This window comes from Eschscholzia californica, unplaced genomic scaffold (assembly GCF_041429995.1).
Source record: "Eschscholzia californica isolate CP2 unplaced genomic scaffold, dmEscCali1.0.p SCAF_6, whole genome shotgun sequence".
Lineage (NCBI taxonomy): Eukaryota > Viridiplantae > Streptophyta > Magnoliopsida > Ranunculales > Papaveraceae > Eschscholzia > Eschscholzia californica.
This window is the reverse complement of record NW_028238483.1, coordinates 25,222,909-25,237,450: the sequence shown is the minus strand read 5'-3', so window position 1 is coordinate 25,237,450 and position 14,542 is coordinate 25,222,909. Positions and strand designations below refer to the sequence as shown.

Below are 14,542 nucleotides of genomic sequence, written 5' to 3'. Positions count from 1 at the left end.
AAAGATTCCAACACGCCAAACTTGGAGTACTGACTGGATCACAGACCCACTCGAAAATAGTACAGAAATCCGAGTACGTGGTAAGCAAGAAGTGTACAGTATTTGGTAACATTGATCCTGTATAAACCTTAAACGGCATGTCTGCGTGGAGAAACTAACAAAGCAAGCTGAAAGTAATGAAGTGTCCCAGTTATTAAGTGCTTATTTTTTGTTTTTGGGTTAGCCATATTGTTACAATATTAGTAAAATTGACATGAAGTCACAGAATACCAGATAGAAAAAGAGAAGTAACAGAGAGAAGTAGAAAATGATTCAAGAGAATTAGGTCAACAACAACAATCAATATTCATGAGCAGTTCCTTAAGAGTTGCTGAAGAATTGGACATCCGAATGAAGAATACTTGTTACTGCCACTATCAAGCTAAACAAAGTTACAAAAGAAAAGTTCAAAGATATAATGTAAATGAGAAAGGCATAAAGAACCTTATTTACATGAACTGATTCGGCATTCGACAAATGAGCAATATAAGAGAAAAATAAAATTTAACTAATGAAGACTTCTAGAGCTATACCTGAATCCTGAGGTTTATATTTTGCCATTCCATGAGTAGGAATCATCTCTATTGTACTTGTATGCAACCCTTTGTTGTGAATCATAAATAACCCTCGGCAATTGTTAACTTATTTGTTTGGGTTGCTAGTAAAAATTGAATAACAGACCAAGGTGAAGATTTTCTGAAATTTTTATTCTTCTGATGTCCGCAAGGAAACCCTCTCAAGCTGTATAGACCAGTCTTCGCCAAGTATTTGTGGATTTAACTCCATTGATGACTGAAAATCAATCAATGATGCGGAAATGGCTTGAGGTTGTCTTTCCATGTATATGTTGCGCCGAACTCCATTTAAGCCCTGCATGATATGACCGTTAAGTTGCTTTGGGTGAACATTTGAATGCCTTGATCGAGCTAATTCTATGCACGGCTTGATCAACCGTTTCAAGTATACATCTAAACCATTATTCAATAGGTTAACACAGTCCATTGAGACCCCAAGACCTTCCATTTCCAACTTCTTCTCCAATCTTTTCTTCAAAGACTTGGAATCAGGTAGCTCATAAATATTATGACAAGTCTCAGGATGAAATGGAGTTATAGAGATGTTACGAATGGATTTCCGCGCCAAACCCGTGTTCATGGGGATCCCAAATGGAGCCGTAACAGGACTTCTACTTTGGACTGCTGGACTACCAGCACTTTGTTCAACCTCTTCTCCTTCTTCCACGGAGAAAACCTCAACTGGCGGTCTACCAGTGAGAGAAACCAATTCAGTAGCACTTTGCTGTTCTTGTGATCTAGGAACAGACTCATCACATGTGGTACTATACGACTTCCCATGGGGTCCAAGAGGACTCGGACGATCCTTAAACTTGCAATTTCGAAGATTTGAAGACCTCACCTTGCGAGGTGATGGAGGAAAAACGTCTACATTGAGCGACTGAAAATTACTACTTCGATACCCATTTGCAATTTTAACATTCGATGATACTTGTAAATCACTTCCTTTCGGAGGCGGTGACTTACCCATGAAAGCATTCTTGATAATTGATCTTATAAACTCATTGTGAATCGAAATATTCTCCTTTCCAACTATACTAATGCACAGCTTATTAAATTCAGATTTCCGAAGCTTCAAACTGAGTAATCTATTGAGATGATGGAAGTACCTTTCTGCTTTCTGATGCCCTAATTTTTTGATGATTCGAGCTTTAAGCTCTGAAGTGTCAATCCTAGAAAACTGCCTAGACAACGACATTTTCGAATCTAACACCTCAAAATCATCAAAATGAAGTTACTTTTGAAACCCAAAAATTACCCCAGAAATGAGGGTTTTCACCTTTCCTTTTCCGATCAGAGTACCAAAACCCTAGTTTCTGAAAATTGATACAGCGAGGCGTATTGCATGAAAAACAGTCAAATCAGCTAAAATTCTTACTGTTCTTTTGCTTGATATGTGAATTCTGAAACAAAATAACAAAAATTTAGCAACATGATCCAAGTAATTTATGAACTAATAAACATGGGGGAAAAAGAACATAAACCTAAGAACTACTATATTTGCTCAATTTGATAATAACTTCACTAAACAGAAGTAAGAATTGATGATAATTTTAGACCTCTAATTTAGATTCTGAAATTAAAAAATAAAAGCTTGAAATTTCGAGAATGAGAACATAACGAACAGAAAGAAAACCCCAAATCAAACAATGTAGAAATCAACTAATTGAATCAAAAAACTGAAAAGGGGAAAAATGAAGTTGACCTAATTTGATCGATGAGTTTGAGCTTCGTTGTTTCTATTTCTTCTTCTTCGCCCCAATTTTTTTGGAGATTTTTCGGTGTTTTTTGGGGGAGAAAAATATAGAAAAGAGAGAGAAAGAGAGGGACGATGCTTTCCCGTCCTTCGGACCTTCAGACATTCCCCCCTTCAGATCATGATGACTAATTTTCGAGTGATTTATACTATTTATTTCCGCTTAACTCTTGCACATAAGAAATGAGATTTAATCTTTTTACGGTAATTTTGGAGTGTAGGCGCTTTGTGGTTAAGAGTACTTTACACAATGCAATATCCGAACATTGTCAAACATGTCTCGGATATAGAGTAGCTCAAGGCTCCCTTGGATATGAAAACATAATTATAAACTATCTAACTTGTTCACCATCCAATTTCTTTGTCAATTAATGATGTAGATTGTTGCGGAAGAGATAAACTGATATAGTAATGAAATTCGCCATTAAAACTATGATAAACGAACTAAATGAGGTGATAAAATAACAATAAAAACGATAAACTTGATTGATAATATTTCAAGGTGTAAATAACTAGGACATACTAGACTATATGTATAAAGTTTTAGATTGTTCTCGATAAACACAAATCGCGAAGGAATTAATTATTAAACTTTAGTTTCCTTGGTTGGTACTAATCTTAATTTAGAAACAAATAAAAGATCAAAACTTGAAAACTCCTAATTAAATAAGCCTCTAAACTCCTAAACAGTTAAAATACCCAGTTCCTAAATCTAGGTAACTTGGTTGTGAGACCCGTATCTGGTTAATGGTCTCCATCAACTATTTTGAAGAGGTGGGGAATTAAAGAGAGCAACACCCCGATTTCAGACTCTTGACGAGTTCATCACCAAAGTAGTGTCCCATCACTAAAGTAGAATGAAAGGGATACGAGTGTGGGCACAAATTACGTGTTTGTTTTCCGCCTGCAAGTCATATTGAACTATTCGTGTGTAAAAAGTCAATTTTTGGCGTGCATTAGCCTTCTACATCACTTACCATTGTTTAAACTCTTCTCGAAGCTTATGCGAACTGGGCTCGTTTTATTGTTTTTTCTTCTCTAGACCTCAACTCAGATCAGGGCTTAGGTTAGGTAAATCTTAGCTCGTATCCACCTTTTCGTATCTCGAGACAAGACGGACTCTAGGTTCTGAACTGATTTCCGAAGACTTCTCTGATTGTTCTCAGACCTAAAACAGAGTCTCTAACTGATCTGGTTTATCTCGAAGTTAAGACGCTTAAAAAACTCATGTCAACCTCCCATGTTAGGTCATAGATGGCAGGGCTCTGTCGGATCTATCCTTGATGACTGTAGTAATAGTTTCTACGTGTGTGATTTGACCAATATTTTAACTTCTTGACTTGGTCAAAGTTGACAATATTTCACTCAACATTTATAAACATGTTATGTAAGACTTGGGCCTCTCACATTGAAAAAAAGTGTCTACAAAAATCTTGTGGTTTTATTGGGGAAAAATGTTGTGGCAAATAGCCTGACGTCCTTAGGCCTAATCATATATCCATGGCAGAGAGGCTCATCTTCCCACCACTGAGGCACTGACCACCCCCAAGCTTTAAAATCTCTTCACACTCTCTTGTTTTTACAACACAAACACATGTATGTCCCTTCACTTCATTGAAGAAGGAATTAAGGAGGAGAGAGAGAGAGTAGATGACCCACCACATGCACCAAGCTCCTTCTAATTGAATGCAAATGAAAAAAAACATTAATACAAGTGTGATGGGTTGTTTGGTTGGGTATCAGAGATTTCTGAAATGCTGTTAATTCCTCCACTGATTTCTTGGTGGTAACCATAAATTCTCAAATGAATTAGGAATTTAGTTTCTCTTATCCAAAATGGGTTTGATCTAGATAGAGATAAGGGTTTCTGAGAGAACAAAATAAAGAACCAAAGTCCCAGTTTGAATCTTTATTCCTTTCCCTTTTCAGTTTCAGTAGTACTAGTTTTGGGGGAACTTTCTTTAATGAGGGTTTTTGTGGTATGCGTTTTGCTCATGTTGGTAGGAACAAATTTCATGTTTCTTTCCTTCAATAGCAACAGCAACAACACAAGCTTGTCCTTTCATGGTAAGTGGTCTCTCCATCTCCACTGAAAATTAATGAATGTTGTTTTGGGTAAGTTAGACTACATGTATATCTTTATTTAAAGTTTTATTTGTCTAACTACCCTAATTTTGAGGTATGGATGGTAGTTTTGATTCAAGAAATACCCAATTGTCGTTAAGGTTCCGAACTAGTACAAGTAATCGAAAAGAGTAATTTTCTTTTATACGGGACATGCACGGGTACACTCGTTATACGAAACATTATGAATTGAGTAAACACTATAATTGTCTCCATGAAAGACATTTTGAGCTCTATAGATCATTTAAAGACTCTTAAAATCATTTTCATGAGGTTCGAAAGCCCATTCATTCCTATATTAACTTTACTTTTTTACTTTTTGATATAAAATTTAATAAATGATAGATTTCTATTCCCATCAAGTATCAAAAATGTCAGCTTTGGATTTTGGAGTAGACACACAACCAAAAGAAAACACGAATTTAACCATGTACATTGACAATTTTTGCTATCCATCTACTTAAATCACTTTAATGACTACAATTTGCATTTGTTAATGCAGATATTGTCTATCCTAACTATGAGATCGATGTGATTACGAAATTGAAACATAACAGAAAATTGAAGGTATAATATACATATATATGGTTCTTCTAATACACGAGTATAGATCGACATCAACAACAATGGATTATGCGATTAAATTGTCTTTACTTCGTCCCCCCCTCCCCCTTTTGCAGGGAATCATGAAAAGCTATATGAAACCGAGAAGAGGTAGTGCTGAGAAGAAAAGGGATAATGCAAATAATTTTGATGTGGAGGATTACCCACAGATTGATCCAGCTCCAAGTTCAAAAGCTAACATACACGCAGGACCGATAGAGCATGGAACTCCTCTTATGCCTTATATTCCGAAGCCAACACCTCCAACAACTCCACCAAGTCGCTCTAACTACGGTTCTTCTCCCTAACTCAAGCCTACTAATAGAATCTATGAGATTGTAATTAAGGTCGTTGGTCTAACAAGGCAACAAAGAGTCCCGTAACGAACTCGTAACTGAGACACAAATCTGACAATATCGTCTGTAAATAACTCTGGTTGCCCCTACATCGGTCGTTAAGATCGATCCCATTGAGCTTTTTGTCAAGCTAAAACTGAATAAAACTTAAGTTTGTCCAAGTGTTTTTATTGTTTTTTTTTTCAGCATGTACTATTTTTTTCCTGTAACAAGTTTGTGATGGTTATGTTATCATGGTTTATATATCTACCTACATTGTGAATCCTTATGAAGACATTCCTAAATCCATTTTTCTTACTAGTGGATCTGAACCTGCTGATCTTGTGGCCCTTATGCTTTTCATTATAATTGGCCTAGGCCAAACCAATGTCTCTTCTGTATTGTCATTGGATCTGGCAGCCTACCCTAGGTCAACAGGAGGAGATTTTTGGGCACCATCTGTTCTATTTAAATATCACCTACCATAAATTTGATTTTGACTTTAGTACAAAGTGAGATCTTAAAGACCCTTAAGGGCAAATCCTGTGTATGGGGGTTGGGCTCCCAAAATTCAAATTTTGGTAGCTCAATTCGGGAGTTCGGGGCTGGGGGGCTCCCAGCCCCCAAAAGTAGCTGTTGGGAGTTCCCAACGGCTAGTTGGGAGTACACTTTGGGGTGGGTCCCCCCACCCCATTTTTTTTTTTATTATTATTTTTCTTTTCTTAAATGTAATAAAATATTTTAATTTTTTTAAATGTAAATCTTTTTTGATGTAATTTTTTTTGAAATAGAATTTCATTGATTTTTTTTGTAAATAACACTTCATTGATTGAAAACCAAATTCATAATAACTCCCTCACAAACACATAATCGAAAAACAGAAAAAATAAGTAAAATAACGATATTAGAACCAATAATTTAATGGGTGAAAATTAAAACACAAATCCCACACGCATACACCACACGTGCACATATTTTGGATTTGGAAACCCCGACGTTGGAATTGAGACAAAGTCCCGGGACTCCCAAAATTCAGGGCCGAGCCCCACGTTGGATTTGCCCTCAAGCTGTCCTAGAAGATCTGAAAGTCTATTTATTTCTGCCTTAACTTTATTTATACACTTTATATCACAAATCAATGAATGATTAGATTAGTTCAGAATCCAGTTAAATTATTACATGTTCTTCCAGATGCCTCTATTTCAACTGCTGCTCTTGCTCTTCAGTCATTCTAGTAACAAAGTTCTTACATGTTTGAAATGTTAATTCCTTATTGCTAGTAATTATTGATTAGAGGGCTTTTATAATCTATAATAAAGATGTATTCAAATTTAACTTGTAAATTTATTATAAACCACTGACATTGGATATCACATGAAAAACTCCAATTCCCTCTTTTTTAATTTTAATAGGCACAACAACAGAGTACATCCGGAGAAGTCAACAGGAATAACAACAACTTAAAGAAGCTATTGTTATGAACATAGAATATATCAAGGCATGCATTAATATCTAGCTATGCCGAAAACTCAATTGCAACATCAACAATTTATATCATCGATAATAATTCATGAGCAATAGGTAGTTTTGAAGAGCTTGTACACCTAGAGATCAAGGATGACACCCCCGAGACCGATCCTGCAAGAGCTGCAACAAAGATTTTAAGACAAACAAGGCTAAGGGTTTGAAGGGGAAGCCATCTTGTACTCCACTTAGGTATCTTCTTTTGTACTCGATATACATCTCCATGGGTAAGTAAACGGTCAGAGGCCGAAAACCAAAGGCTCCAAGAATCCTCACTATGTCGTCGAAGAATGGAAGAAATTTTGGTATAATTGTAGTGAGTACAGCAAATGTGGTTCGACAGATGAGTCTAAATAGGCTGAGATCGTAAGGGCCATATCCACGGATTGGTACTTCGAAGTCTTTTGTGTTGAAGTCCATCGTAGGACATTTTTGTGCTGCCCATTTCTCGACGAGGGCAAAGATTGGTTGGCAGTCCGCTTGGTATGCACCAATAAAAGAGACTAATATTGGGACATTAGCGATGTCAAGCAGCCGATTTGGGTTGTAGAAAGCACAATCGCCGAATGAAGCATAACCCATGTATCCACAGATCATGTAAAAGGTAGTGGTGATTGTCAGACTTGCTAGGCTTGCTTTTTTCATGGTTTTCGCTTCTGGTGGTGGCCGCACAATCGTGTCCTATTTATGAGGAAAATCAGATATTAGCACAGAATGAAGCATTATATATATCCCGAATGGGGTGGTAGTGGCTTAACCTTTCCTATTTCGTTCTAGTCTGTACCTGAATTTCAATTAGGATGACCGAGTAGAAATACGCGAATGCGATGTCTCCAAGTGCTTGGAAGCTTTCCTGATGTAGAAACGCAGCGGAATTAAAGATATGAAATAACTAAATAAGAACAATGAAATTAAAGATCAAATAACTCTAAATAATAAACTTTATTAAAACTTCAATGGGGTTTTTTCTCAAATCTGAAAATATTAGACAAACTAGATATCCCTCTTATAGGGTTTTGGACTTTCCTAGATAGACTTGAATTAGAATTCCTAAATAATTAAATACTGCAACTTGCCTAAATAACTGGACTAACTCTGGACCTTTCCAATTATTGGAAATATTAAAATAGCATAATTCCTAAACCAAAATTAATTAATAAACATACTAAAATAGGAACTTTCTAAGTCTTCTCTCCTTGGCCGGTTGGACCATGACCGGGTCCGGTCACGGAATTAGTCTCCATGCCGGGTGCCCCTGCATCAGCATCCTCTTCCCTCAAGAGGTTCGTCCCGAACCGTTTGTGAAGAGAATGTAATTCCTCCGATCCATCTTCAATTGGTAATAATGTCACAATCTTCTTCTTCCATGGAAATTCATAAACATTCGAACGACCACGGTAAGTGGCATCAACATCAGATTGCCATGGCCGTCCTAATATGATGTGGCATAAATCCATATCTGTAACATCACAATTAACTGTAGACACATAAGAAGAACCAATAGAAAGATTAATAGTACACACATGATCAACTCTTGTAGTAGTACCGGACTGAATCCAAGCTGTTTTATATGGTGTTGATTTAATCACTGTAGGAATACCCAAGAAAGTGACTAGTTTAGTAGAAATCAAATTCTCTACACAACCATTGTCAATCACAATAGTACAAACTTTATTCAGTACTATTCCCCGTGTAACGAACAAATTCTTTCGTTGAGATAAATTCCTCTTGAAAGGTGTGAAAAGAACTCGTCGAGTGAGTAACATAACCCTATCACCATTGTCGGGAATAGTGTTAATTCGTTCAAATTGATCCTCATCTGTATCCGAATCAGCTTTCTTTTCTACCAAATTAGCTTTACCGCGAAAGGGGCAAGCATTAGAATAGTGGCCTGTTTCAAAACAACGATAACATTTAACTGGTGGAGGCTTTTTATAAGGATTTTCTGTTAGTGATTTAGTACCGTCTTCCGCCTGCTTTGATTGATCTAATTCATCTGGTAGAGTTCTGACTGTTTGATTTCTCGTACTATGTCCTCGAAAAATTGAACGTGAATCAGATTCAAAAGACCGAGCTACACTAATACATTCAGAAACCGAATTAAAAGCTCTCAAATTAACCAAATCTTTAATATCATTACGAAGTCCGTCCTTGAATTTTTCTACTTTCATTGACTCTGAATCTGGGAGATTAAGTCTAGTAATAAGTCTTTGGAATTCCGAAGCATATTCCTCAACGGAACGTCTTCCTTGGCGGCAACGTAAATAATCAACACATAGTTGGTTCTCATAATCCGGAGGGAGAAAACGGGAGAACATTAATGGTTTCAATTCTAACCATGAAGAAATAGGTGGAAGGTTTAATAAACGAAGATTCTCAGATTCCTGTTTCCACCAAGTAAGAGCAGTTTTAGATAAATAACCAGTTACACAACGTACCTGTTCAGGGCCTTCAACTTGCATAACATCAAAAAATATCTCAAGTCTAGAGACGTAATCCAAGAAATCTTCAATATTAATCGAACCATCATATGAAGGTACCTCCATTCGAATACGGTATGATGAACTAGGATTTGGAGATTCGATGTCGGTGGGTGGAATGTAGTGATCACGTTCGGTTTGGTTGCTTTGTACTCCCAAAGTTTGTCGTTGTTGTATGTTGGTTGGACGGGTGAGAGTGGTAGTAAGGTCACGGTTTAGAGAATTGGTGGAGAGGTGGTCTCGGTTTCGGTTGACCGGGTGGTTTTGATGACGTTGGTTGGTAGTGTTGTCGGGTTGGAAAGGGAGGTTGTGGTGTGGTTCGGTTTCAAGGGGGCGACGGTGTTGTGAAGGTGGTGTGACCGGATCAAAAGGTGTGGTGGTTGATCGTGTTTCGGTATGAGGGTTGTATTGGTAGTGATGTTGATGGTACGGTTGGTTGGTTTCGATTGGGTTTGTTGGGAATGATGGGTATCGGTTATACAGGTAAAGGGTACGTGGATCTTGTTGGGTCGTAACGGTTCCTAAAGGGCCAATTGGTTGGGTTAGGTTGGTGATGTTTCGGTTGTTGGTTTGTGGAGTGGTGAGGGTATTGTGATCGGCCGAGAGGTGGCTCTCGGGTGGTGGTCGGTGTGGTGTTGTCGTCGACTCGGGGAAGGAGAATGATGGTGGTGTTGAAAAGTGGGTATAGGGGGGGTAGCTAGGTGTTGGAAAAAATGTGTTTGGTGAATAGGAGGTAGAGCTGTGGATGGGGGGGTGCGGGCTGTGCGCCCGCACAGGGCCCCCCACCACAAAGGGCCCACTTTCTCTTCTCTTACCTAAATCCGTCCTATGTATATAGTTAAAGGTATCTAGATTATCACGGCAGCTCTAGCAGCTCAGTTGGTAACCAGGTGGGTTTCCATGATACATACCCTGGTTCGAGTCACATAGAAGACACATTTTTTTCCTTTTTTTCCTAGTTTTTATGGTTGAACTTTAGGTACTGTATTTATGTTGAACTTTTTCTTAGTTATTTCATTATTTTATATGCATTCTTTTCATCTTTTAAAGTGTTTTAAGAAACAAAAATCTAAGATGTTTGTAAAATTTCGACAATATGTATATATACACAAAAGATGTCGTGGTAAAAAAACACTTAAATTCTAACCTATATTTTGTACAGAGAAATCATTTTCTTATATCTTGTAAACCAGTCAAACTCACTAAAAGTCTCATTCTCCCATGGTCATGTTTGATTTATATTAAGATCGAAACATTCTCATACTCAAATATAGCATTTTTTTTACCTATGTAGCCGATTTATTGGACTATCTTTTGTAGTACGAAAGGCCTAAAGAAGACACATTTTTTTCCTTTTTTTCCTAGTTTTCATGGTTGAACTTTAGGTACTGTATTTATGTTGAACTTTTTCTTAGTTATTTCATTATTTTATATGCATTCTTTTCATCTTTTAAAGTGTTTTAAGAAACAAAAATCTAAGATGTTTGTAAAATTTCGACAATATGTATATATACATAAAAGATGTCGTGGTAAAAAAACACTTAAATTCTAACCTATATTTTGTACAGAGAAATCATTTTCTTATATCTTGTAAACCAGTCAAACTCACTAAAAGTCTCATTCTCCCATGGTCATGTTTGATTTATATTAAGATCGAAACATTCTCATACTCAAATATAGCATTTTTTTACCTATGTAGCCGATTTATTGGACTATCTTTTGTAGTACGAAAGGCCTAAATTGGTATTTCGCACGGGGCCCCGAAATTCTCAGCCACGGCCCTGATAGGAGGTGGTGAAGGGTGGTGTTATAATCGGTGGAGGGTGGCTAATGGTGTGGCCGAAGAGTGGTGTCGTCGGTTCGGAGGAGAAACCTAGAGGGGGAAACCGAGTGGTTGTGGTGGTGGTGGTGCCCGTTAGTGGTGAGGGTTGATGTGTGATAGTGGTAGGAGGTGGAGTTTGGTTTTTACACATACCTTCATGTTGTTTGGAGATGATGGTGATTGAGTCATTGAGTTGATCGAATCTTTTATCGATTTTGTCGAATTTTTTTGTTGTTTCCTTCTTGTACTCATTGAACCCTTCTTCCAATTTTCTTCCTGCAGATAGCCCTTCTTTAATGTTGTCCCATTCAGAAGAGAAAGTTGGTGATTTCTCCTTAGTTGGTGTAGTAGTAGTAGTATTAACCATGATGATAAAAGTGATGAAGAAAAAAAAAATTATGGCTCTGATACCACTTGATGTAGAAACGCAGCGGAATTAAAGATATGAAATAACTAAATAAGAACAATGAAATTAAAGATCAAATAACTCTAAATAATAAACTTTATTAAAACTTCAATGGGGTTTTTTTCTCAAATCTGAAAATAATAGACAAACTAGATATCCCTCTTATAGGGTTTTGGACTTTCCTAGATAGACTTGAATTAGAATTCCTAAATAATTAAATACTGCAACTTGCCTAAATAACTGGACTAACTCTGGACCTTTCCAATTATTGGAAATATTAAAATAGCATAATTCCTAAACCAAAATTAATTAATAAACATACTAAAATAAGAACTTTCTAAGTCTTCTCTCCTTGGCCGGTTGGACCATGACCGGGTCCGGTCATGGAATTAGTCTCCATGCGGGGTGCCCCTGCATCATTTCCCTAATATTTGGAGGCCGAATTGCAGTTCCAGTGCTCGTTCTAGTTATAAGATTGGTTTTCGTTTCTCCTCTTCCTGATCAACAACTAAGCGTTAGGTAAACCTTCGCACATTATTGTTTCGAAAAAAATCAAATTAGTAGGAATAGAATTAAAAATAAAAATTACACATGCAAGTTTAGTGGTTCCAAAACCCATTTTAATGGTATTTTAAGTAAAAGACATGACTTTTTTTTGAACTTATAAATGACATGACTGTAGAAACGGTAGATTACCGTGGCATTTGACTAAAGTCTCGAATTTGAAAGAAAATGATTTTGGCCACTCCACAAATTATCATGCATACGCTAAATATGTCAAATGAGTCCTTTTCACCCGATCTTGTGGAAATAATTCGAGAATTTTGCTACCCTAAATACCACATTAGAAGAAAGTAATCCTGAACTTATTAGTTAATCAAAATTTTATCATTTAAATTTAATAAATGAGATAATCTCACATCATGCTTCTAGAAGTTGTAATTGTGTATTTGGTAGCCCACAAGATTTGACCTTATAACCACTTAAAAGTTAGTATTAAAGAAAAAAACTAAATTGACTGCTATTTACAAACAACTTTTTCAATCTAAACTTACTCAATTCATGAATCTTAATGTATTTTTTATACTATCTCTTCATGTCAAAAAAATCACCACTTATGTTGTTTGAAGGCAAAAACAACTTCCAAACATTTGGTAATTGTATAAACAATTGTTTGCAAATTGTAATAAATTTATGGATTTTGGGAAAGCGACGATTATTTTGTTGGTGTTGTTTTTTCAAAGAGATCATCTAAATTTTGATCTTATTAGAAAGGAGACCGACTTCTAAATACGTTAATTCAATGGACATTTGAAGTAAGAGTAAAATATTTTAAAATGTTAAAAAATCAAAACGAAAAATTATCTTCCTTCCTCATCTTTTTTCTAAAACTTCAAAAAAAATTATGTTTGTTGGATTTGGCAAAGGGGTCTCCTCTTCATCTAACAGAGAAGACGAAATCCTATATTTATTTTCTTTTGTTTTCACGAAGGAGTCAGATTGCTTCCAAATTTCTATAACTTCGTGAAATTAGAATAAATAAAGTAGATGATTCGGTCGAACATAAAGAGAAAAAAATAATTACCAAGGTTAGAGCCAATAACACCCATGAAAGTGTAGTTGGGTTTGGTAAAGACAGCACCAACAGTCTTATGGCACTCAACAAGGATACTGGAAACGTAGCCAATAACCAAAGAGAACAAAAAGAAGCTAATTAGAGCATATTCTTTCCAAACAAACTCATGAACCCATTCAGCTGGACTCGTGTTTCCATCTCTTGTCTCATGTGTGTATGAAGAAGACAGGGTAACCTATAGGTTTCATCAAACTTCTTCATTATAGTGGGCCTAGGCCAAACCAGATGACCCCATTCTGCATTTTGACATTGGATATGAAACCAATAATCAAAATTTCTAAATGGGAGACGAGATTGTATGGGCGCCATCACTTTTTATAAAGGCACCTCGGGAATCAAGAAATGTTTTAGCCCAAACGGAGATGTCAAAGACATGGATGGTAACTGGATTGAGTATACCATATCTTTGCAGCCAAACACAACCCTTAGAAAAACTCGATAGAGACCCATTTCAAGTGGTTGTTAAGTTTGTTAATTAGTTGCTATTAGAACATCATTTAACCACTTAAGTTTCCTTTAAGACCAGTGGAACATGGGAAAATTCCAAAAAGGTCAACAAGTATAAGGTGCCACTAGCATTTAATGGACAATAACAATATTTCTTCATTTTCAAGTTAACATCTTTTATTTTCAACAAAAAAAAAAAAAAGTTAACATCTTTTACTTCCCATATCTGTCAAATTCGTATTCATTGGATTTGTTGGCACACGTCTTTGGTAATTTGGTTAGCTTTAGCTTGATAGGTTTAAGTAATACGAGTCATACTCATGTTTAATAGGAGGTCTTCGGCTCTTCGCCTATAAATCTAGTGGAAACTAGAAACTATATAAGGAGAAGCTCAGAAAGCAAATGAAATTGTTGAAAATGTTAATTCTTGTGATTGTTTCAATTTCATTATTTGGAAAAATCAAATCTTAGGTATCATGTTTTAAGGAAAAAATAAATCCCAAATCTGACAACATCAGGATGAGTTTAATCAAAATTCTTAAGCGCTTTTTCGTTTGAAGAACCCATCAGAGAAAATACAAAATTTTAAAAAAGAGAGAAGAAATTGATATACAATCAATGATCTCTTAATAGTCAATGGCCGGTGCTTAAAGCCATGGGCCTGTCTGGCCCCTTTCTCAATCTCATTTTACAGTGTATCACAACACCTAAATTTAGCATTCAGCTAAATGGTCGACTTTATGGTAATTTCAGGGGCACAAGGGGCCTTCGTCAAGGATGCCTCTTATCCCCTTA

At 36.4% G+C, this 14,542-nt stretch overlaps 2 protein-coding genes and 1 pseudogene across 2 annotated transcripts; 1 reads left to right on the top strand and 2 right to left on the bottom strand.

Annotated features, from left to right (window-relative positions):
* Nucleotides 1–321: 321 nt before the first annotated feature.
* Nucleotides 322–2,486, bottom strand: LOC147532850 (uncharacterized). The gene is made up of 2 exons (XM_086648659.1): nucleotides 2,320–2,486; nucleotides 322–2,017 (listed from the first exon to the last, which is right to left on the bottom strand). Exon 2 carries the CDS (start codon nucleotides 1,810–1,812, stop codon nucleotides 745–747), a length of 1,068 nt encoding a protein of 355 aa, XP_086504785.1. The 5' UTR covers nucleotides 1,813–2,017; nucleotides 2,320–2,486; the 3' UTR covers nucleotides 322–744.
* Nucleotides 2,487–3,911: 1,425 nt separating this feature from the next.
* LOC147532849 (Glycosyl hydrolase family 35 protein) lies at nucleotides 3,912–5,722 on the top strand. The gene is made up of 3 exons (XM_086648492.1): nucleotides 3,912–4,437; nucleotides 4,997–5,061; nucleotides 5,175–5,722. Exons 1-3 carry the CDS (start codon nucleotides 4,335–4,337, stop codon nucleotides 5,403–5,405), a joined length of 399 nt encoding a protein of 132 aa, XP_086504618.1. The 5' UTR covers nucleotides 3,912–4,334; the 3' UTR covers nucleotides 5,406–5,722.
* Nucleotides 5,723–7,000: 1,278 nt separating this feature from the next.
* On the bottom strand, nucleotides 7,001–13,542 carry LOC147532848 (amino acid permease 3-like; annotated as a pseudogene).
* Between the last annotated feature and the right edge of the window lie 1,000 nt (nucleotides 13,543–14,542).

Bases quoted from the DNA above. Each gene is read 5' to 3' on its own strand.
- LOC147532850 (XM_086648659.1), bottom strand. From the start codon at position 1,812: ATGTCGTTGTCTAGGCAGTTTTCTAGGATTGACACTTCAGAGCTTAAA.
- LOC147532849 (XM_086648492.1), top strand. From the start codon at position 4,335: ATGAGGGTTTTTGTGGTATGCGTTTTGCTCATGTTGGTAGGAACAAAT. The intron at 4,438-4,996 runs GTAAGTGGTCTC...TTGTTAATGCAG, and splicing joins CACAAGCTTGTCCTTTCATG to ATATTGTCTATCCTAACTAT. The intron at 5,062-5,174 runs GTATAATATACA...CCCCTTTTGCAG, and splicing joins AACATAACAGAAAATTGAAG to GGAATCATGAAAAGCTATAT.